Genomic DNA, 25423 nt, shown 5'->3' with positions numbered 1-25423 from the left:
TGGGAGGGTCGTTTAATCAAGAGAATTCTATGGACCACCTTAATTTAAAAATTCCCAATTTATGTATTCAATTTATTTTTGTCCACTAATATCCAACGAGCCGACAAAGGCCACAAAATAATTATGCAATTTGTTGCACAGTGTAGGCGGAAGCTGTGTGTGTGGGTGTGTGTGTGTGGGCGTGTGTGTGTGATTTTTATGAAATTAATTTCACGCTTGGACCCTGGACCCTGGACCCTGGACCCTGGCCCCTGGCCCCTGGCCCCTGGATGTCGTCGATAAGAGATGCTTTATGCAGCAGGGACTTTGATCCCTCATCCTGTTCGCACCCCGTGACACACGACGACTGTGGGGGGGAGGGATGGCTGCTGCTGCTCATATGACCCGTTATCTGGCGGATCAGGCGGAAACAGGAAACGTGGCTGTTTTTTGAGAGGCGGAGGAATACAAATCCCTTTCAAAATTGATGCCCTTGAAAGCTCTGGCTATGGCACACCCTCTCCCTCTCTCTCTCTGTCCTTTTTTCCTTTAAATTATTTCTTTATTTGCGAGTGATTTAAAGACACATTACCCTTTCATACACAAATGTACTCCACTGTTTGATTAAATTGATTCGGAAGTTTGCCATTTGCCGAAGGATCTTTCACCTTAGCCCTGAGTGGCGTGTCCAAAGAACTTTTGATTCGTTTCATGCGATTCCTCCTCTGAAGCTTGGAGGTCGGGAAGCACAGATCAAACATTATTTTTGGACTGGAACTCGCACTGGAACCCAATCCAAAGTGTGAGCCAAAGACAGGCCAAGACTTTTCTCAGCCTTTTAAAGAATCCAGATCCAGAATCCTCCAGATTGTGCCTGAATGCAAATTCCCTGCACTCTACAGAAGGAGATCCCATTAGGTCTTGGTAAATGGGAGCCACAAAATCCGTCCATTGGGGGTTGGCTTCAGAAAAATTCTTTATAAAACACACCAAAAGCTAAATATCCCCTGTAATTGTGTCAATAAATCAACTATTTTTATTCGATCTGCAATTAAGATGAAGGATGACGCGTTACGGAAAGGCCAGTACGAACCGGCGGCTGCCTGTGGAGTGTCTGCTATGCGGTGGATAGAGATACAAGTACAAGATGGAGATACAAGTAGATAGGTTCCCCTTCATCTCCCACTCTGCTGGTCCGTACCCTTTGCTGTAATTATAAACCCTTTTTCCCATCTGTTTTCCTTCAACTCTTGTGCTCCCAGAAGTCTTGTATCATTGTTGAACTCCTGACAATAATAAATGAAAGATCTAATAGGAATTAATTCTAATTTGAAGCATCTCCAACGAAAAAAGAGGGCGACTAGCATCTTTCTTGGCCCTCTTCTTGGCTCATTTCGTGGCAGAAGCAGTAGTTTTGTTGTTTGTCGCATTTGACAAATTGTCATTGCCTGCTTTTGGGCGGCAGCGAATAAATAGTTTCTCCCCAGCTCCCCTGCCATGCGTTTTTCCTGGTTTCTTGTGTAATTTATTAAATGCCAGTAGCTGGCAACGAAAGGAGTCCTACCAGGATGCAATGTGTGAACAGGGACAGGCTGGGAATTTTTATATTGCCATTGAATTTTGGCCAAAAGTATTTCCACCAATATTGGCAGGAATCGAGACACCCCAGACATCGACAGAGCCAGAGCCAGAGTCAGAGCCAGAGCCAGAGCCAGACAATTGTTTGCCAATATTTTTAGCGGAAAGGTGGAAAGGTCTTGAGACTGGGTCTGGAACTTTCAACAGCTGCCAGAACGGAAGCCGAAAATACTTTCTTCGTCTGTCTACTGTCTGCAGTCTGCAGTCTCGTGGCTGCTTCCGCTGCTGCCGGTCCTTGGCCGTGAAAGTGTTGGCCCTGGGTCTGGGCCAGGAGTGGCTGTCCATTGTTGCGCCAAATTTAAAGTCGCAAAAGGCAAAACCCCCACCTCCCACACATGAGGACACCAGGCAACACAGCAACCCTCATCTGTGGCACTCAAAAATGCAGCCCAGCTACTCAGAAGTTGATTTTTTTTAAGGTTTCTTTGGGGGTGGCTCTTGGGGGTTGAGCGGAGAACTAATCACAGCTTAATAAGAATCGTTTTTAGAGCCAGAAATAGATATCAAGATCGAAGGGAATGCAGCAGCGCCCCTCGGTCGGGTTGGTTGCCAATTTGCACATGACTTTGAGAATTAACTACTGGATAAACCATCAAATTAATGACTTTTGAACGTCTGCCAAAGCACAGAGCACTGAACAACGATGCCAAACAGTTTCTATCCCAGTCGCTAGTGGAGGGTTTTTGGGGCCCTCCACTCGAGACGACCCTCCGCCCTTGGGTGGGGGGCAACGGCACCCGGAAAAGGGACCGCACCGCACTGATGTAATAAGCAATACTTAGGACCTAATGCAGGGTATAAAATATGCGCAGCATTTACCTCACACACACAGCCCTCCCGGTCCCAGGACTCGCTCAAGGGTTGTGCTCCTGCCTGCTGCCTCCTGCCTGCTGCCTCCTGCCTGCTGCCTCCTGCCTGCTGCCTCCTGCAGTGCGCGCTTTCTTTTGCCGCTGCTGTGATTTTTGATTTAAGCATAATTTCGCAACATTTCCCAGACCAGAACCCGAACCCGAACCCGAAACCCCGCTGTGAGCTTTGAAAAATTTCAAACATTTCTTCAAGGGATTTGCGCAATTTTCCCTTTTTTTTTCTTCTTTTTTTTTGCGCTGTCCTGCCCTGCCCCATGTCTCCATCATCTGCTGTCTGCTGGGGTCTTCTCTCGCATTTAAATGGTTGGCAAATAAACAGGCGAACATTTTGCATTTACATTTCCATTTCATTGCGTTTTGTCTTGAGACGACTCCTGTCTGGCATGTCTGGGGTCTCTCTTTCTGTGTGGCAGCAGCTTCTTGGTTTCATTTCCTGTCGTTGTGTCAACTCTGCGTATGATTAATGCGTCAGAAAAGGGACACAGACAGCTGCGAATGTAACCGAAACCCGTGCAACTTGATCTCCACTCCACTGCACTCTGCCGTCCAAGCGCTCCTTTGCTTTTGCTTAATAAATGACATCAAAAATTAAATATCGCTGCCGGCACCGTAAATCAAATTTACACACGGCCCCCCTACCAGTGGCCGTGGACGTAACCCATCCCTCTATCCAGATAGATGTAGATGTAGATGTTGTATCGTATCATCGAAAAAGGTGAGTCAGGCAACCCAATCTGACACTCGGCCAGAAATAACTCAATTAGTGACCCTTTTTTTGCCGCCTTATTTTTTGTTTTTCACTTCTTATGAACCCGCGGGGGGTGGGTGGGTGTTATCCATGGCCATGACGCTGTTGTGGTGGTAACGAGCGAGCCACTTGACTTTTTGCCACAGCCCCTTGACAGGCACTTGAGTTTCTACCAACGCACTGCCATGCCCTGCCCAGCCCTGCAGGGCCATCATGAGGCCACAAAAATAGTACATTTTCTATAAATAAAGCCATGGTGGGATCTGCCTAAATTGTATATATAAGGAACCAAAAAAAAACCCCAATAAAACATATCATTACCATATCATTTTTTCTCCATATAATATATACAGAAGATTCCTAAAACTAATTAATGAAACATTTTGCATTCAATTTTATTAAATCTATTAATATATTAAATTTGTGTTTGTATATTTTTTGCATTGATATATTTTTATATATATATTTTTTTACTTACATTTTTGTATTATATAAATATTTTATTAGTTATATTTATTTAATTTTTTTATTATTTTTTTTTTATTTAAATATTTTTTTATTTATATTTTATTTTTTCATATTTATATATATATATACATATGTATATATTTTTTTATTATTCATACATTTTTTTTCATTCACATATTTTTTATTTATACTTTTTTCTTTATTTATTTTTTTTAATTACAAGAAAAATGTTTTGCGGTAAAAGTTCTTCCGCAAAAATAACGTAAAAAAATAATAATAATAATAACCCTTCGTAGAATTAAATCCTGCCCCCCCTCTGACCCCTTTGTCCCGTGCTTTAGCTTTTCCAAAAATCCATCTCAGCAGCACTTCAAATGTGCCATAAAATACGCATGTTTTATGTTTTGAAGATCGGCCTTCAATGTAAGAAAATATTGTCATTTTCCTCAAGTAGAAATTTGCTGTAAAAATGTCGCATAAGCGAGTGGATTGCCACAAACCGAGACCATTCCAACATTAACCATTTATCTGACAGATACAGGCAGATCTCTTTGGGCATCTCGTTTCTCCCTGCCTCCCTCCCCAACTTGTGTGGTATTTATTTTCGAATAATTTTTTTCATTTGCACAGGCATTTGCCTTGGCATCAATTTTTGGCATCGCTAACGCTCTGCAAACATCATCATGGCATGACAGAGGGTGCCACAACACACTCCCCTGCCACTGCCACTGCCACTCCACTCGCAGTCTGCACTTTTGATGCGGCACAAAAGTATGCTACGATATGACTGCTGTGCCACACACTCCACTCCCGCAACCACCCAGCCAGAGAGAGAGACAGAGAGCGAGAGAGAGAGAGATAACTTCAAAGCCAGCCCACGGCAATTTTCAATTAAAAACGCCTATGCCACTGCCACTGCTGCTGCTGCTGCTGCTGCTGCTGCTGCTTTGTGGATGCCTCTTCTACAGCAGCAGAATTTTTCTGTGCCCTTCTACACACCGTGCACCCCGTTATGGGGCGGGGAGTACACACCTACGAAGGCCATAGAGATGTCATTTCATTCCAAGACTGTGATCCAAGGAAGGGGTATCTTATAGTCGCTTCGTCTCTGTTTTTCGCCTTGTTTTCTGTCGTCCCGGCCTGCGGCTACTGCTGCTGCCGCTCCTTCTCTTGCTACAAGTTTTGGTAGGCAGGCGGCAGGCGGCTGGCAGGACCTGGCCCTGGGCCTTTGCCGCTTTTAAAGTTGCGTCCCGTAACAATTTTTGATGTTCTGACATGGAATCGCACTCAAAATGAATGTGGAGGCATGGTGTAATGTGAATGTGTGTATGATGGATGGAGGATGTTACAAAATATGGCCAATGGCAATGTGTCAAGTGTTGGCAAAAGTGCTGTCCCTAGATTGCAGCCAGCTGAGCCCTGAAAATGTGCTTAAAGCAAGGCTTTTAACAGTTGCGATTGGATGGAAGGAGGTCCTTAACATGCGAGAACGTTCTTTGCTTTTCCAGAAGTAAAAAACGATCGCCCTTTATTCAAACCCAACCGATAGTTGCACATATCGATACTTTCGGCTAGTGCTGTGAACTAGCGAAGTGTGGGTCTCCAAAAATGACAAATAACGAATATTCAGCTCACCCGAAAGTGATGATTGGAACCATTGAACGGCATTGACCGCGATTCAAACCTGTTTCTGAGCCCCAATGGAAACTCTCTACGATCTACTCGTGTATCTAACCTATATCCTTTTCTCTATCGCTTACAGTCACGCACATCTCTGGTGTCCAGCTCCGAGGGCGGCATCCTGGCCGAGGGCGAGACCTCCAGCGAGGATGAGCGCGACGAGGAGACCAGTCGCGATTCCAGCGACAATTCGCCGCCCTGCGATCTGGAGCAGACGGAGCGACTGCTTCTCACCCATCCCATGTGGTTCCTGCCGGACCTCCAGCGCTCCGGTGCCGTTCATCTGCTGCAGGGCAAGGAGGAAGGGGTGAGTGTCCGAAAACGCGCCCAATGCGATAATTATTAATTTATTGATTTAGCTTAATGAGACAATTTGCGGACAAACGCAATTTCTGCTGGTCCTGGGGCGTGGGACGTGGGGGCCTGGGGAGTGTGTGACCGCATACACGGAAATTTGCACAACAATGAAACCAGGGGGAGGTGGGAGGTGGTAGGTGGGAGAGGGACAACAGACACAAAAAACAGATTCATTCATTCATTCGTTGGATGGAATTTACATAAACAAATTGCAATCAATTAACGAGTCCTCCCTGATACACGGCTCTGTGGACGAGGGAGAACGGGAAGATTCATTAATATTGCGACAGGGACAACAATGCGAAGCCCTTTTAATTGTAAATGTATAAAGATAAACAAAGAAATGTGTAGCCAAGAGCCAGGGTCCAGGGTGCAGGGAGAACCCGGTCTGGACTGGAATCACGACTCTGCTTCGCTTGCAAAATTCATTGAAATTTATCTGAGTCGAGCAGCCAATGGCAGACAATAGAGCAGGGAGCCACAAAAGGCGACAAGAGACAAAAGGCAAGCGAAGCCAAGCCAAGCCAAGGATTGGTCAGCCAGGAGACAGGACTGAACGAGGAGCTGGGTCCACGTCCGTGGCCATGGACTGACCATTTTGCGATTCAAAGCTCTTTTGCATAGACAATTGAAATTACAAAATGTGTGTGTGCATGGGGGATGGCTGATGGCTGGAGCAGGTAATGCCTGTTGGGGGGAATGTCCAACAAATTGTACAGATTCAATAAGGTGGACACAGCCAGAGAGCCTCAGAGAGGGACTGAGCCAGCAATTATCACGTGTTTAAGCAGTTTGGGGTAAAACTCATTAAGGTACCAACATTCTCCATTTCTCAAAGGCCTGGCCAGCCCTTAGCCTGAGCCTCAAACTCTGCCTTTGCCACTTTGTGGGAAGGGAACGGAAACGCAGCAGAGCCAGAGGCATTCCATGCCGTTTATTGTTAATAGAAAAGATGCCTTATAATACCCAAAAACTAATCGATAAACGCTTGATCGAATAGCAATCACGGGAACAATGGAAACGAAACGAAAAAAAACAGAAGGGAATGACAGAAAGGAACGTATATTTCTATGCAGGAAAATATGATAAAAGATGGTGCGTTGACCATTTTGGAACAGTGGATTGGAACAAGTAACAGATTACGCGCCGTATGGCGTCGCTTCATCAAGTGCCGGCATGCCTTCGTCTTCGTCCTGCCAGGGTACATCAGACGGGAACAAAAACAACGACAAAATGGCAAATGGCACGCGCGCCACTCGTTTCAATGGAAATCTGGCTCGTATTCCCTTTTTTTTTCGTACCGGTTTCTGCAATTTTCAATTGTCGAACGCGTCGTAACAATGGCTCATTGATTGCAATGCAACTTCCTCGTTACTCTTTCTTCCCTTTGATCCTATTGTGTGGGGGTGGGGCTGGGAGGGGCTTGGGAGACACAAAGTTTTTCGCCAACTTTTGCATTTTGCTGGCTGCTCTTTCAGTGCGTTTCCCCCTCGGACAAATCTGTCTGTTGTGCCGCTTTTTGCATCTCCCTTGAACTCCATCTCTCTCTCTCTCTCTCTCTCTCTCTTTCTCTCTCTCTCTTTCTCCATCTCTGGCTCTGTTTCTTGCTCTGCCTCTTGCATTGTTGCTAATTGCATGCGTCGACGTCGACGTTGGCAATTATACGGCGAACGCGTCTGAAAGCTCCTTTAAATCCCCATTAAGGATGCTGGACACACAGCAGCCATGTGGCCCAGTGCTCCTCGCCCGCCTATTTTCATTTGTTTATGCGTTTAATAAAAAGCCATTTAATTGAAATTGAAGTAGAGACGGGAAAGCGGGAGACCCCCCATTGAACGATTGAACGATTGAATCTCTCCCCACCGAGGGTTACTCTTTTTATGTGTAAATGTTTGTAATTAAAAATCAATCAATATGCTTGGAACTACGACTGAATCGAACGCTGCACAGAACAGAACCGAACCGAACTGAATGGAACCACTGCTGCTACAGAGAGAGAAAAATGTAGGAGCTTTGTGGAAGAAACAAGAAGAATGAAACGCAGTATGATATAACAAAATAGAAACGCTTGGAAACGGAACAAACAGAGAAAAGAGTCGTCAAATTGGAATGCAATGGAATGGAATGCCATATCTACACAAATACCAAACGGATGACTGGAATTACCAGAATAATACCGAAAAACTCGATTCTTGTAGCATGTCCATCATTTTACTAGGAATATTCGGAATTTCTTGCAGTGTCCCTCCCCCCCCCCCCACTCCTTCGCACTGCCTGGCCTGCTGCATGCAACAACAGAGAGAGCCCAGCGCGTAACCTGAACCATTTGCCTGCCTGGTATTTTAATTACTTGTTGTGTCCAGCCTTCCGCCTTCCGTTTCCCCCCATCGAAATCGAACCTGAAAGCTGAACAGATTTTTCCCCTGCTTTTTTTCCAATAGACTCTCCCATCAATCATAAATGCTGAGGGCGGGGGGGGCGAGCAGGAGGTTTGGTCACATGTGCGTATGCTTCGCATTTCCATCTCCATTCACCGGCCATGCCCCCACGTAAAACACTTTTTCTGTTCCATCTGGCAGCGGGATTTGTTATGCCGACCACAGAATGTAATTAGCAGCAAATGTCGAGCCCTAGAACACTCTCTCTCCCTCTCTCTGGCTGATGGACCCAATCGATGTCCGGCAGGAGATGTGTAAATGGAGCGAGTGGGGGCCGGGCTGGGTCAACAGCTGGGGCAATCATTAGATGTCTGTGGTGATTACTGCGAAGTCCGTCCGGTGGGGGATGCCACCTGTACAGTAAACGATGAAGCATTGAATACTCGCCGGATGGTGTCTGTATTGGAGCCAGGGATCGGAATAGATATTTAGATATCACAGATATTTGATGCGAAACTCTTGAAAGTCAATCAATGTCATGCGGAAGCGCTCCTCGGTCTATCGGAATGACTCTCGGCACGATGTTTCAGGCATTGTCTTATGGATGGATATCAAATTTAACCGAAGATTGTACATACATATATCCCCCAACAAAGTAAAGGATGTATCGGTTTGCGATATACATATATTGTTTATAGACTCATGGGATATGTTTTCTCGACTTCGAATTAAGGTCCCAAAAAGTTGATAGCCAGACAAATTTGTCGAAAAAACAATGCGGCTTTCGCGAGGCCTGTAATTTGTCGGAACGATAAAGAATAAAATGGTGCTGTTCAGCGCACAGAACGTGCTGTTAAGCGGAAGACACAGGGTTGCTTTCATCAGCTGTTCGTAAAGCTTTATTTACTGCGAAGTGTCTCTTTCTTTTTGTGGAGGAGAAAAATGCATCCATCCAAAATGCATTACGAGATCTGTCGCTCGTTTCGAATAAGCCCCAAATCGTTTCTTGATTCCCAGCCTTATCCAATAGATCCTCTGCTCCTATTCAATGCATTCAAAATTCCGCATGATTTATCGGTTAGCCTTTTCCAACTCCATTCATTGCATTCATACATATATTCATTGCATATTCGATACGAGTGTTTGACCAGAACATCCTTTAATCCTGCATCGAATGTTTTGTTTTGATATTTTTCGTAGTGTTTCGTTTTGGAACTTCTTTGACTGCATTTGATTTATGAGTTCCGTATCGAGGCCCAAATGAAGTTGTTAAGCTGCAGTGGCAGGGCACCGCATTGAAATGCTTAAATGGCCAATAGACATGGCCAAAAGCACAGCGAGAGAGAGAGAGAGAGAGAGAGAGAGCGCAAGGCGGAACCGAGTTAAATTGAATCTTTTTTTTTTTTTTGCGGCTGCGGCTTTTGGAATTTCCTCTGTTTGGCATGTGTTTCAATGTCACCCCAAAAAGGTCTCAGCTTACATGGCAAAAAGTCAGACATTGTTAAATAAAAAAAAACGAGGGAAAGGAGAGCCCGGGACCGGGAACGGGGACCCGGGGAGACAGACAGTAGCCACATAGGCGCAGACAGTTTTTATTTATCACCCAAGCGCACATCAGGAGATGAAAAAGGAGAACATTTCTATATGGGGATTCCATGGGATTCTATGGTATGCGGGTGCCAGGTGGCAGTGGCTGGCACTGTGTCCGTGTCCGTGTCTGCCTCTGGGGCAGGGGCAGGGGCAAATGGCCCATCAACAACAGGCACAACAGTCAGTCAGTTAGCCAGCTGATGAGACGATAAGGGCAGCAGACAGCCAAAGGATGAGTGGCATGCCGCAGCCTCCATGCCATGCATCGATGTGGCCAAAATGATATTAGGAGGCCCCCCACCCCCCCCAGATACAGAGAAGGGAGTGTTCCAGAGCTTAAAGACCTACTTGAATGTCAATCAACTATGAATAAATGTTTCGCAATGCATAGAAGGTGTTTTTCCATCTGTGATTCGAATGAAACATTCAGTTCCTCCATTTATTAAAGTCTCTTGTAATTTGAATTCTCTTGAACAACAAAATTATTATTATTATTATTATAGAAATCATTGGATAAAGGATTTTTCTCTCAAGTCTTGTTCTTTCGTTCCATTTCCATAGTTCCATAAACCATATTGTCAGAAAATCAGCTGTTCTCATGACGCCAGACGCAATAACACAATAACGCAATCGATATCGATAGTAATCGAGTTCTGCCATCGATTTGTATTTTTTGTTGCAGTTTTTTGGAGGTACCGCTCTGCTGCGGATAATACGATTGTCGCTGCTATTGTTGGGACCTCAAAAGAAGAGTCTAGACATGCCTAAAATCCAAGCCTAACAATGAGGAAGGAGGCCCAGAGAGAGAGAGAGAGAGAGAGAGAGAGGATACATCGTTACTGCGGATGGCACAAGTGTTATTTTGGGATAAGTGTTGCCTCCGCCTCACGCCCCCGCAGTCATAAATTGTCTACTTTTTGTGACTTAATTTTAGAGATGGGGTTCCTCCGAAAAAGTGGGAATGGAATCCACAAACCACCTCTCTTTCTCTCTCTCTCTCTCTTGCCATGCTGTGTGTGCCACAGGGCGTATACGCAATGGACAGCAGCGGGGGCACTGCCACATTGCGCTAATGAATTATTAACAAAAATCTATAATTGACAGCCGTTTGTCAAATGATTTTAATGCACTTTCCACGAGTTTCTGGCCGGGGGAACTCACCATCCAGAAAGGGAAATCGGCTTATGGCGGCCGTCATCGTCCACTCTTGAACTGTGAAACGAAAGCCGCTTAGTGGAGAGGCAAGCTGCAAGGCGGGGGTGGGGAACGGGGCACGGGGCACGCCATGACTGTTGAGGCCCCACAAACTGGCCAAATGAGTGCGGATGAAGCGTCATTGTTGTTGGACACCAAATTCAATTTTCTATGCAAAGCAAAGACAAAAGACACCCAAAAATGAATCTCAATGAGAAAGAAGAAACTGACAACTGTCTCTCCCTCTCTCCCTCCCACTCTTTGTCTTTGTCTCTGTCTCGTTTTTGCTCGTTTTTTTCCGCATCCCGCGGTGCTGCGTTGGGGGCATTCCTCGAGGGGACACGCTCCTCGCATTACCAATTTGAATAAAATATGAGATTTTTATTATATGGCAATGAACCCACCTCCTCCTTCGCCCGCCTCCCCTCTCCCCTCTCCTAATGACCAGCCAATGGCCAGATAATGGCCGGGTCCATGCCAAGGCATAATTTCGTTATTTTATGCAAGTTTCTATTGAAATACCCTGGACTAAGGGGGGCATGCCCATTTTTGTAGCCAAAGCTGACAGGGATTTCCCCTCCCCCCAGCACTCCCGCCAGGCCATCAGATCTTCGATTTGATCTTGAGTGTAATTATCATAAGGATCCCAAACTGTTTCTGGGTCCAGACCTAAAACGAGTGCAGGGTCTTCGGCACTTGCCAGATATTTCCCTCCTGCGCTCTCGCCCTCTTGGGCTTTGCACCGATTTGCTTTCATTCATGGACTACAAGCCCCACAAGACGTTAACCCTAGATCTATTTGGAATGCCTCTATTCCTTCGATATACGAATAGCCGAGGGTATCAAACAGTCGTCGCCTGGGTCCGAACCCCACAAAAACCGCCGACACTCATTAGGCGGCAATCGCCGTTCCCCCCGTGGCCCAAGGGGCTTTCGGAGGTGGGGGAGTAGAAGGTCCCATTATAACGCTTCGTGTTGGGTTTCGATGGCGGTACTTTGCTGCGTTTTTCAATGCTCCAGTGACCGCAGAAAGTAGGCAAATTTTCTTGTCTTTAAATAAAAGAAAAAAAACATTGAATCAAGGAATGACCAACAAGGGCAGAAAAACATCTAGAAGATGTAGAAAAAGGGACAATTATACTGGTAAGTATTTCCAGTGTTGTTTGTACCCCAAGATATGCACAAAAGTTTGCCAGAAATTGAGAGACCTCAGGCCTCAGGGACTCTCAGCCGCTTCCTGAGCGGCTGCATCGGACAGAGATATCACACTTGCTAAGGCTTAGGCCTGCACACCACTCTCCTCCTTCTAAGGTCGAGGCCTCCACTCCTTTTGCTCCTTCTAAGGTCGAGGCCTCCACACCACACCACTCCACTCTCTCTCCCTCTGAAGCACCAGCTAATCCCGTCGCACGGGGGGCATCCCTGCACTCGAAAAGGATCAGAGACCATTGGCCACCACAGGCACTTTGGGCATTTGAAATCCCAAAAGACCCTACACAGAGAGACACGCACAACCCCACAGCCGCAGAGCCCCACAGCCACAACCCTTGCCACAGCTAAGACCGAAGTCATTTCACTCGATTCCACTCGACTGCAGTTGGCTTCCGTTTCGTTTCGTTCCGTTCCGTTCCGTCCATGACGACCATTATGCTGTCAAGATTTGTTGTCAAGCATTTTGATGGCCCCCTGATTGATAGACGGCATTGCACTGTGCTGTGTATACTCTGTATATATATGGAGGATAGAGGAGTAACTGTTTGAAGCATGATTTGATGATTATAGACTAGACTTGGCGCTTGAGCGACCCTAGGCAGTCAGCCAGCAAGCCCGCAATGAGTCTATTTGCGGGCCAAAACTTGATTACAAACGATTCACGGCCCAGACAACCAGCTGGTTGCCAGCAACGGCAGCGGCAAGGGCAACGGCGGCTGCACTTTCGACCACAAAACTGGGCAAAAATGGAGTCAGAGTGGCACAGGCACAGACACAGACACAGACACAGACAGCCAGCAGCTGCGACACGTTGCGCATTGTGTGTGTGTGTGTGTGTGTGAGGGCTAAAAGGGGTGTTTCTGGCCAAGAAGATGGTCCCAGTTCCCGTGTAGAGAGAGGGGTCGAGAGGACACTGCGGACATTTCTGGGGAAAATGCAGGCCCCAAGGCACGCGACGAGAAATGGAAACCGGAAATGTTGTTGCCTCCCCGCCCCCGCCCCACCCCTTATGTATCAATGCCACACATCGCGTATACCCTGCCACAAGTGACAATTGCTAAGGGGAATGGGTGGTGGGGGGCATGGGTCCAACATCCCGGAAATGGCTGCAAATGCGACGAATCGTTTTTATTATTTTGGATATGTTTCTCTCTCTCTCTCCCTCTGTCTCTCTCCGTGTGTTGCTGTTGTTGTTGTTGTGTCTGATTTGCAACGCCGCAGGGAATCCTCGACGAGGTCTCGGCTCAGATGGATATCCTCCAAGTGTTGGGGTCGGCCAAGAGGTGGAGTGAGGTGCGAACATTACGCGGCATGTGCTGGCCATTGCACAATAATTTACATGCAATTAAATGCAAAATAAATGCAAAGAGATAAATGATTATACGGCAGCAAAGAGTGAGAGAGGGAGAGCGAGAGAGAGTGAGTGAAAGTGGGAGAAAGGCAAATGAAAATATCTAAAAGAAAGCTTAAACAAAAAGTTCAGCAGAAATGAATTCTTAAATTAAAACAACAAAAATCTAAAAAAAATTTATTTATTTAGGATATTTTTTTTTTTGAACCCTTTTTGAACCCTTAACTTTTATTTTTGATCCCTGATATTAATCTTGGCAATATGTAGCAGCCGTGAAACGATTATTAAAACAAAATTTCCAAGAGAATTTAAAGATTTAAAAAGTTTTATAACTTAAATTTTAATTAAATTTTCTTTAAAAATCAAACAAGTTTTCGATCAGTTTTCAGCTCGAAACGAATATCCCTCCCTATTCCTACAACGAATGGTACGAATCATACGGAAACCCTCTGATCCGGAAGCCATTCTTTCGATTTACTTAAGAATTTATAGACGTATGAATATAACTAGATAAAAACTAACACGATTCCGCCTAGAAATCACCTGATTTGTTGGTAAATAATTGAAGACCTTCCTAATCAGTTGCTGCTTGAAGTCTCAGACTTATTGGACGAATAGGCTGCCGCATCTCTGCCTCAATTGTGCAAATCCCATGGACATGGTAATTGAAATGCAAGCAGGAAATTAAACCAGGCGTCGGCTCTGTGTGTGTTTTGCGGTCACCGAAACCGCATTCATTCGAGGTGATGGGGAAAAGTGCACACCAGGACCTGGAACAGGAACTGGACCCGGACCCGGACCCGGACCCGAACCCAGAGCTGGCTGGCTGAAGGAGTCAATGAACTGCAGAGTGCAAAAATGCATTTGTAGGCCTTCCTTGGGCCTTCTTATGCGCCAGACGATGCCTAAAAGCATACAAATGGCAATGGGCAAATGGCAAAGAAAAGAGGAGTCCTCTCACATGGAAGCGTCTGCAAAATGGAATGCACATAAAAGGCGTACACCTGTACACCTTGAGGGAAAGGAAGTCGCTTTCAGAGCAGCTAAAACCAATGGAAATACTTAAGCACGTCTAACATATAATATAAACGGCTGCATATTGTATATGTATCTTTATAAATGATATATTGGGTGTGTATTCTGTGGCCAAATGCCGTAACGCCTTTTTATTGTTCGGTCACCAAATGAAATTTGTCAATTCGAGCCAATAAAATGCAGGCACTCAGACACATTCGTGAATGCCGAACACTCAATCCCACACTGCATACGCACTGCTACAGTGCGTTGCGAAAACTATAAGGCGCTGTAGAGAAGACAAGGAAAGGCAGTACAATAAATATTTACGCAGTAAATATATTTTGAGTTCACTGTCCAACTTCTGAAGAGGTTCATGAGAGGCAGCCACGATAGCAGCAAGAAGAAGCAATATGCCTCGTCATGCACACGAAATGTACTTGGTTTTTGCATTCTCTGTCTCGAATCGAACTGCAATCTATGTGCCCCGTCATGCACACGACATGTACTATGTTTTTGCATTCTCGGGCATGCTCTTTGGCACTTTTCAGTCGGTTGCCGACGAATCTATCTCGGAGCGATGGTAGCACGATGGGTACGTGCCCATCATTTAACCTTACTGAAACGCACTGTATCTGACAATTGTATGTTCTCTCATTCTCTCCCTGTCTCTGTCTCTGTCTGTGTTAGAATCCGAGTATCCTTGGGCAACCTTTGTGCATTATCCTTTGGCTGCCAACGTTTTACTTTCCTTGAAGCCGCTTTCTCCTGCTTTCCATTGGATTTTTCCTTTCCTTTTTTCATTTTTGTTTGTCTCCCATCTTGTTAGGGCATTTTTACGGTAATTTTTGTGCCTCCTTCTCTGTCTCGCTGTCTGTCTGTCTGTCTGTCTGCCTGTTTCGTGATTTCTATAAATTGCATTTTCCTGATGGTCAAACTCTCGATGGACACGGCTTCCCCTTCAAGCGATGGTGCCTTTGTGACCGCATTATTAAATCAGTATAAAATGCTCGGCACTGGACTGTTGTCTCCTCTGGCTTCCTGTGGCTGTAATGGAATCAGAAAGCCACCCGAAAAAGTATGCTTTAAAAACGTTGCAGCTAAATCAAATCAACAATCCAACCCCAAATGTTTAGAGCCCCCCATGAACCCCACTCGATTCATTGTGAAGGAGGGGAATGGGGAGGGGTAGGGGTAGGGGTTGGGTAATGGGGGCACAGGAATCCCAGAGAATCATCTTCTTTCAACTGCTTATTGAAAAATTGTGCACCACTCGCACAGAAATCATAAACAACGCCGCAGGGTGCACCCCCTGAAACCCCCGAACCCCCGGGTGCCCTGGCATTTATTGAAATCTCAAGAAGGGAAACAAAAAATTATACATACTTCCATAAATACATATATACAGGAGAATAATACGAATACTGTGAAGGGGTGGCGGGGGGAGTGGAGAGTGGGGAGGGGGTATACTTACACGTATAATTGCATGCTTTTGGGGTTGCTGCGTTGCTGCGAAATTGAAAAGCAAACACAACAATGCACTGCCGGGCGACAGACAAAGAGAGAAAGAGAGACAGAGCCGAGCAGAGAGCGGAGGGGAGCGGAGAGGAGAGGGAAAAACCACTTGAGAAGCTCTCGCCCCGAAAGCATTTCCGTCTTAATTCCTCTTCAATGGCAAGCCGAAGCCGAAGATGCCAAAGATGCCGAAGGCCGCGGCACGTGCCAGCCGATCAGTGCGCCAACATTGTGCATGATACAACATGTTCGATCACACTTGGAGCCCGTCTGAAGCCCGCCTGAAGCCCGTCTGAAGCCCGCCTGAAGCCCGCCTGAAGCCCGCCTGAAGCCCGCCTGAAGCCCGATTAAAGCCCGCCTGAAGCCCGCCTGAAGCCCGCCTGAAGCCCGCCTGAAGCCCGCCTGAAGCCCGCCTGAAGCCCGCCTGAAGCCCGCCTGAAGCCCGCCTGAAGCCCGCCTGAAGCCCGCCTGAAGCCCGCCTGAAGCCCGCCTGAAGCCCGCCTGAAGCCCGCCTGAAGCCTGCCTGAAGCCCGCCTAAAGCCCGCTTTGCTGAACCAATATGTACGCTCTAAATATCCACCTCTAAGAGACTCGCTTCGAACATGCTCTAAGGCGATCATTCGACCAGCACACAGATGAAAATAGTGCCACAGGAACTACCCGCCAGCATAAGCAGTAGAAAGCATACAGTCTTTTGGAAACTTTGGTTTTGTATTCCTACAAACACATGGCCATCCTTAGAAGGATGCCTTACTGCCTTACTGAATCCCAAAAAAACCTAAATTCAGAAGACTCGAACTTCCTCTATTACAAACTTCCAAAGAACGAAATTTTCTATATAAAGAACACTGCAATGATACATATATTCTACGAATATTCTACGCCTCGACTTCAAAGTTGGACTGTAATATTTATTTATTAATTAACAATTATCTGATAAGCAGGAATATCATTAAAGAAGAGAAATTACAAGTTTGTTAAGTTTAGGTGATGGTAAATATTACATGCTATTAGCTTGAGGGATAAGGTGAAATGAAAAAGGGAGTTAAAGTTGGGTTATACGACCCTTAAAGGTGGTACATAGGGCTAAGCGGATTGGCTTATAATACGTATAAATAACTTGGAACTGCCTGGAAAAATCTACAATTTCGAACGAAGGAATATCTAGGGAAACAAACAGTTCTTTTACATATAAATCAACCGGTTCAGAACGTAATTAAAAGGTTTCATAGGATGTATTAAAGATAGTAAATGCCTACTTATAAATATCATATCGCAACAACCCATCTGAAGGTGGAATAGTGCAGATGGAACTGAAGGATAGCACTTTGAAAACCATCTTAAGACTTTGTAGAGCTGGCAAATCGTCTTCGATTCTGGCTAACTTTTAATAAAATTGAATCGACGAATCTTTGTAGGGATAACATTTTGTGGCTTGAATCAAAATCGGGCCCAGGGTGAATTGGGGGCGATTTTGGATTCGGGAATGGCCATTCTTGGGTCTTTGTGCGTGACTTTAAGTACAATTCTCATTATGAAAAGTTTTCACAGACGATTAGCAGCAGGGCTGGGCGGGGCGGGGCGGTGCGGGTCGGGTCCGGACGGTCCTGGCCACACTTGACCAGGTCTCTCGATGCTCAAGATGCCATCCCTTGGCCGGGCATCCCTTGCCACAGGCCAGCGCCAACTTCGCGATTTGTCGCAGCGTCTGCAAAGTTTTTCCAACACGAAGTGGCGCGGAGAGAAGGGAGCAGGGAATGCAGACGAAGAGGAAGTCATTGTTGCATGCAATGGAATGCCAACAGGGGGTGGGGGCACACAGGGGCACAGGGAGGGTAGATTTATCATCCATAAGTGGGAATTTATGGGCGAATTGTGAACGCAACATTTAACGCAAAAGACTCACTTAACTGTTGAATAATTCTCTGGATATTACTCACTTTCATTCGGCACTTTTCTGTCCACTTCGCAGACGTTCATTGTGCGCGGCTCCAGTCAGCCGAACACGATGGCCGTGTCGGTGCGCCTGCCCCAGGACACGGGCCCCTACATCGAGCACTATCTGATCCAGTCGCACGACAACGTCCTCAGCCTGGAGAGCTCGCGGTTCACGTTCGCGTCGATACCGGCACTGATCGCCCACTACGCCCAGTGCTGCGATGAGCTGCCCGTCCAGCTGAGGCTGCCGCGGGTGCTGCGGGAGGCCAACAATCGCAAGAAGCTCTCCTCGCTGGCCCTGCTCGGCCAGGAGTTCTGGAGCTATGCCAGCAGTCCCGCCGTCCTGGGTCCGCCCACGCCGGTGGGTCCCGCGAGGGCAACGCCCCAGGACCTGCTGATGATGCTGCTGGACGCCAAGTCGCCGCTCTCCCTCACCGAGACGAGCGGCCTGGGCACGGCCACCTTCTTCAGCGATGCAGCCCCAAAGCCCCCGGCAAACGGTGCGACCGGCAACGGGAACGGGAACGCCAATGGCAACGGAAACGGAAACGGCAGCCTGGGGTTCTTCAGCCAGGCGGGCACTCCGTCGGACACGACAAACTCCAGCATGAGCTCGTTCACCACCAGCGGGGGCCAGCACATGCAGCTGCTGAGCCCCAACTCCGTGGACTCGGTCATTCTGACCATGTCGCCCGTGGAGGGCCAGGGGCCAGCCGGGGCGTATCTGCCGCCAGGCGTGCCGCCGCCAACGCTTGTCTCCAGCCCCCTGGCCGGGCCGGCGGCAGCCGTCGGCCAGCAGCAGATGAGCACCTTCAAGGTGCTGCCCATCGAGACGGGAGGAGCAGGGACAGTCGGGACAGTCGATCAGGTGCGTCCGCAGCGTCCGAAGCCGCCGAACACATTGAATCTCAAGCCGCCGGCGCCACCGCTGCGCTGGTCCAAGCCCCACTCGCCGGATCAGCTGAGTAATGGGAACAGTAACTTCACGGTGACCACCACCGTGACATTCTCGATGGATAGCGGCAATGGCGGCAGCGTAGGAGGGGGTGGCATCGGAGGCAGCACCGGGGGCAAGTTTGTGGAGGTGACTACGCCCGCCTCCAGTAACCCCTTCAACGCTTTGCTCAATGGCCAGGCCGCCACCTTCCAGACGTTCTCCAAGCGCCTGTCGCCCGAGGGCGAGTGCAAGGACACGCTGTCCTCGCAGGGCTCCTCCTCCACCAACGACAGCCGCTGGCAGCTGCACTCGAGCCGCGACTCCAGCCACAGGAAGATCCTCTCGCCGCAGACGCCCAACAGCAGCAGCAGCGGCGGAGGCGGTGGCGGTGGCAAGTCGCGCAAATCACGGGCCGGCAAGGAGTCACAGCACTACAAGGAGTCGGACATACTCGAGAGCCCCCCGCTGCAGTACTGCGCCAGCGCCCTCAGCGACAAGATCAGCGACTACGAGGATGTGTGGTCGCACGATCCCAGCGACAGGGCCAGTCTCTTGACCAGCTTCAAGCCAACGCCCCAGGACCACCCAGGGGTGATGAACCGTCGACCCGATCTGCTGGCCGAGACACGTAAGTGGCGCCCGTCTATCCGCTCTCTCTCTCTCTCTAACTATCTACCTCTCTCTCTCTATCCTTAGCCAGCACACCCACAGCCCAAACACTGCCGCATTTGACGCCGTGCGAGGAGGAGACCATCGCCAAGGACAGCAGCCAGCAGCTGTTGCAGTTCTCGGGCGATGCGCCGCCACGCTCTCGGGCCGGCCTGCTCTTGACAAATCTGAGCCTAGCCGGCGGGCAGGCAGCGGTGCCGCCAGCCATGACGCAGTCCCTAACCGAGCCGGCGGACGATGGCGGAGACACGACCCCGACAGCGGCACAGACCCCGGGATCGCGCAGCAAGCAGGGCAGTCCCTTTTACGCGGAGCCGGCGGATGCACTGCGACAGGCGGGCGTGACCAGTGCGGCCACGGCCATACTGCGGCGCCAGCATCGCAGCCAGGTGATGCACGCCAACCAGCGACACTCGGAGCCGCTCAAGGGAGGTCTGGGTGGCACGACGGCCGCTCTGCTGCTGCCCAGCGACCTGGAGAAGCTGGCCGGCAGCCTGGACGAGCTGAAGCAGAAGCCGCAGCAGCAGCAGCCAACGACAAAGCGGCCACGCAATCGCATCGATCACTGGCAGCTGGACAGCAGCTGGGAGTTTATGGCCAAGCAGGACACGGCAGGAGAGGCATACGACGCCTCTGTGCACGAGTGGCAGGAGAAGGAGAACTCGCTGGGACGCGAAAGGGATGGGGGCCAGGGCAAGAAGAGGTCGCCACTGACGGTCCACCAGATCATTGCCAAGCGACTGCCGGACCTCAATCTGCCGGAGCTGGTGCGCTGCTCGACGCCACCGCAGACGATGGCCGCTAACGCTACCGCTACTGCTCCACTACAGCCGCTGGTCCAGGGCCAGGAGAAGGAGGGCAGCGGCAGCCAGAAGTCATTCCAGAGCCAGAACGGCGGGTGTCGCCTCTCCTCGTACGACAATGTCTTCTGCCAGAACTCGATGTTCGGTGGCATCGATTCGGCCCAGTCCGACGATGGCACCATATTCTCAGAGCCCTGGGACTCGTCCCAGTGGGACTCGTTCCTTCCCCATGACGGTGAGTGGCTCCCCAGGTGTATCTAAGGCCCCATCTAATCTGCTTGTGCCCCCACAGACACCACCCTCAATTCGGACACCATTCATCTGTCCAAGTGCAGGCCCGCCCTGTCCGAGGACGATACCATTGTCGAGGAACTCAGCAGCACCAAAGACGGCAGCACCAGCAGCTGCAACCAGGACACGCTCAAGGCCAACAGGAACGGTGCTGGACACCACAACCACAACAATTGCAGCGGCAAGGCCACCAGTCGACCCAAAGTGGCCACCATTCTGAGGAATCCGAGCATGCGGGATCGGGATCGTGAAGTGTTATGTGAGTATTTGCTGAGGGTATCAAGCGCAATGGGAAGCGCGGGGGGTTTCTAAGGGTGAGTCGGAAACGCTGCCGGAGAATCATGGATCACGGATCACGGATCACCCAAGGATACAGCCAACTGAAGCTGACTCAGACTCGGACCATTACCTATCACAGCCCTGGGATCCTGCGCATCCTGGCACGAAATGAAATCTGTCTAAATTCAACAATGTGCTGATCAAAGAATCAGCTTGCCCCAGCGCTGAATCGGTTCCCAGAATCCAATAACAAAATACAAAATCACACGGGCCGGCTACGAGCGGAACTTTCACTGCCACAAGCTGAGCGACCAGTAATTCCTTTTCTCAGCATCTTCGGTTCCAGATTCGATAGGTTTTTTGGGTGGGCACGTTCTGAACACCAACTAGAATTGAATCCAAAGTTTATGAAATGAAATTGGTTCATGGAACCATCTCGTTAGATGCCTTCTATATTACCAGTTGATATTTGGCTCTTTTCATATTAAAATCTACCTTTCATGATGCTTCATGATCTTCTACAAAGATCTTAATCTGAATAGGTGATGGTTCTGGAAATTCCACCATTCCACATTAAGGAGACAATCTCAAAGCAAATGTGTGTCAATTCAGATTGAAATACCCCTCGATTGAGCTCTTATCGGACCGGACCATCCACGCACCTTCGTCTCGCATTCATCGTCGTCTCGTGTGCGTAATGTACATAGTATATATACGAGTTTACAGCATTTAGTATTACGATGATGATGATGACTACACTCTACGCTGACAATAGTAAGATCACGCTCAATTGCAATCAGTTGTTATTGTTGCATCATACGCTCCAATCCATACAAAACAAAACAGAACAGAACGGAACGTCCATCCATGGCCACCATGGACAATTTGAGAAGTTGACTAAACAAAAGCACGAGCCCGCTGATTGTAGCCGCTGCTGGCATCGTCATCGTCATCGATTGGATCGATTGGATCGATTGAGTGCACGGGGAACACTCGCGGAGCAGCGGAACAGCGGAGCAGCGGAACAGCGGAAAACAAAAACAAACAACAAATGAATGCGTACTCTTTGACGCACCGATGACTAGGGTTTTCAGAAGATGAATATCAGTTGAGGGGGGTTCTCTCCCTCGATATTTCATCGATAACTCGTATATGCAGATCAGTACTCGGCTGAGTATCGTATTGTCGCAGCACGTGAGCCCTGACCGCTTTGCCGATGGTACAGTGCAGTACAGTACAGTATGGACCCGCATCGTCAACTCTTTTTTCTGCCCTCCGCTCTGTCCATCGCCTGCCGCCGCCGGTTCCAACTGGAATCCAGCGACGACATCGCTGCTTATCACAATGCAGCAGCAGCAACAGCAGCAGAAGCAGCAGCATCAGTAGCAGCAGACTACAAAGCCTTGCCGAAACTTATCTGCCGCGCAACGACTTTGAGGCCGAACCCAATTCCGATCCCGATGCCGATGCCGATGTCCAGCGATGTCCGCAGTGACTATTTCTGCGTCGCAGTTAGCCCGCCCGCTCTGGCAGAAACCAAACAAAATTTGATAAGTTTTCGTATGTAGAGAGAGAGAGAGAGAGAGAGCGAAAGAGAGTAAGAGTCCGAGAGCGGCGCGACGCTGCGCTGCTGCAGTTCTGCCCGCGTCTCGCACTTTGGAATGTAAACCGATGCCGCCTTCGTTCGTTTTTATCAGCGTGCGCGATTTTTACCGCTCCGAACATTGAGTGAAGTTCTGTCTGAATGGGATGCGTAATTGATATAGTGTGTGTATATAGTGCACACACGCATGCCTGGCTGGTGTGTACACGTGTGTAATGTGGAAGTGGCATCTATTTTTGGGTCACTGTATGGCAAACAGCAACAAAACAAACCATCGTCCAGACAACAAAGGCATCCAAACTGATGAAATGCAAACAGACGGCCGCGCGAAATCTATTTCTGGTTCTAGTTCTGGTTCTGGTTCTGGTTATGGTCTCATCTTAAAACTCACTCTATGCGGTCCACCCCAATTCACACGTGCTAAAAAGGGCAACAGAGTCGCGGTCGCAGTCGCTGTTCTGCTGCCGTTCTGCTGGCGTTCTGCTGGCGTTTGTAGTGCCATTTGTTTGGTTTTGGGCATTGTAAAAGCCTATAGCCGCGAATTGGGCTGGCAAAGGTGGGAACGCCATGATAAGATATGTAAATCTTTAGGAAAATCTACTAAAAAATAAATCCACGGGGTTCACTGATCCCACCAAGGTCTCTCCCTCTCCAGCAGGAAGACCATGGAATGCCTTTCATCTGGGGCTGTACCCTCAACCCTAACCTATAAACCTCCATTTCAAATTTTTAAGGTCTTTCCGAATTGCGCATCAGACACAAGTCCTAAAACGCTGATGCAATTCAAGCGTTCCATTACAACAGAATCGAACTGCATCGAACATAATCGACTCCTAGCGGGCCAGCCAGCGTGTCTATGCAAAGTAGGGGCCCTGATAAGCCAGACAGAAGTGGCCGACAGATACTAACCTGTTGAGATCTACCCGACACCCTGAAATGGCTCAATCATTGACTGGCAAAAGCGGCACAGGTACTCGGAATGGGCAAAAATATCACTACCTGCAGTCCCTGGCCGAACACGTGTCAGAATGATTGTTTTGGCTTGGATTGTAGTGGGTTTTCGGGCGACTTGGGACTGGGATTCACCCCGGTCGATGGCTCATACTGGGGCTGGGGCCTGCCCCCGATTTCCACTTGAGTCATGGCATCCTCGGCGACGACTCAGAGGCCGTGCGGCGATAGCTTGCGCAACTGTACCTACAAAAGGGGGCTGGAAAGCAACCGGAAATTCCCGGAAAAGGATCAGATCTTGCATAATTTCTACCTGCAAAGGAGATTACAAGAAATTATCCGCGTGCATTGCGAGTATATAGAATGGATATGGGCTGAGCGAGCGGGCTGTAGGAGGCTGGCTTTTTGCTATCTTTTGTTCGGTAGACCCGCGGGCAGTGCAGTCCGTGACGGCGCCGTTCCGCTGTCGCAGTCGCGGTCGCTGCCAATGCCGCTGCCGCTGCCGCCGCAGTCGACGTCGTTGCGGTCTTATAAACTAATGCAAATGAAGTTCAGAATTAGTTTTGCATTGGGCGCGTTTAGAGCAGCAGCAACAGCAGAGAACGGAGAACAGAGAACACAGAACACAGAGATTTACAATTGAGAAGCGAATCCAAGAGAAAGCGGTACAGAGGAGCACGCCGCCCGTTATCGATAGACAGAGGCCAAGTTGGAACACAATCGCCAATCGATCCGCATCCGCATCTGCATCTGCATTCGCGTGTGCCGATGAGAAACCTGCGTTTCCGCCAATTCGTATTAGCTGGCAAAAATCGCTTGAGAATCCATCATGAGCTGGTTCAGAAGATCGTCGCGTGCACAGACCGGGAGCCAATCGGAATCAGATCGGGATCAGGATAAGGATAAGGATACAGATAAGGACAAAGACAAGGATGGCAATGTGAATGGTAAACCAGACATGTCGAAATCGCTGAGCAGCTTGGATGAGCAGCGCATCGAGCGACTGGAGCCGGAGGAGTTCTTTCACGATCCGGACCATGTGCGACACTACAAGGAGGAGGCCATGTTCCTCAGCATCATGGCCGAGTGGGAGATCATCGAGCATCCGCCGCAGGGGAATTACTTTTCCGCGGACTTTGAGGAGGAGCTGCTGCAGCAGAGAACTCAGCCACAGTCGCAGTCGCAATCAGATCTGCCTGGCTCTGGCTTGGACTCCATAGAAATAAAGGAAAAGCCAGCAAAGCGCAGACGCAAGCGCAAGTTCCTGGAGCTGCTCTTTGTCGACAACATTCAGACGGGGATTGCACTGCCCAGCCAGGGCATGGGACAGGAGCAGGCGTCCCCGAGTTCCGTGCTCTGTAAAAAGTCGAAATATGCCAGCAGCAGCCTGTCCCTCAGCAGCAGCGGCTCCTTGGCGCCCCATGGGCCGGCCACCACGACGGCCACCTGTCCGCAACAGGTGCTCAAAGACTGCCGCATCAATCGCACACAACTAAAGACTGAGGCACTCGCTGGCTCCATAATGGGGGCCATCGGCAAATGCCCCAATCCCACGGCGGAGCCGCCCGCCGTAACCAGCACCCAAGAGCTACACAGGGACACGGACAGCTGTCATCCTGGAGAGCTCAACACCTGCGATCACTACGACATCAAGCAGTTCTTCCACCTGGACGAGCGGGGCAATATTCTGCTCAACATAACGCACATCGTGGAGTTCCGCGCCTGGGGATTGGCCCTCCAGGGCCAGAGCCGTCGTCTCTATCGACGCTATCGCCGGGGCTGCGAGTGCGCCGATGAGGACTATTGCCGGAAACGTGGCTGTTGCTATCTCCTGCGCCGCCTGCTCCGGCTACTGTGTGAGCTAATCGTTGGTAAGACAGGGATTCCAGTGGAGGGAGGATTGAGGTTGGGTTCAGGGATGGGCGATGGGCGATGGGCGAGGCGAACTAATGCCAAATC

The 25423-nt window shown here is 48.9% G+C and overlaps 1 protein-coding gene across 4 annotated transcripts in view; it reads left to right on the top strand.

The window, feature by feature from the left end:
* The window catches only part of LOC6599221 (protein sprint), a 110417-nt gene that overhangs the window by 83401 nt on the left and 1593 nt on the right, over window positions 1–25423 (top strand). For 3 of the 4 annotated variants that reach the window (XM_026992526.1, XM_026992527.1, XM_026992524.1), the window contains 4 exons: window positions 5465–5689; window positions 17966–19496; window positions 19565–20575; window positions 20633–20890. In XM_026992526.1, the coding sequence (XP_026848327.1) occupies window positions 5465–5689; window positions 17966–19496; window positions 19565–20575; window positions 20633–20890 (3025 nt within the window). Of the gene's footprint in view, window positions 1–5464; window positions 5690–17965; window positions 19497–19564; window positions 20576–20632; window positions 20891–24044; window positions 25336–25423 lie in introns of those variants that run through there. The other variant, XM_026992528.1, reaches the window with a different exon arrangement.

Source organism: Drosophila persimilis, unplaced genomic scaffold (assembly GCF_003286085.1).
Source record: "Drosophila persimilis strain 14011-0111.01,24,50 unplaced genomic scaffold, DperRS2 tig00000735-arrow-arrow-pilon, whole genome shotgun sequence".
NCBI lineage: Eukaryota > Metazoa > Arthropoda > Insecta > Diptera > Drosophilidae > Drosophila > Drosophila persimilis.
Note: the sequence above shows the minus strand (reverse complement) of the source record. Positions and strands in the feature narration are given on the sequence as shown.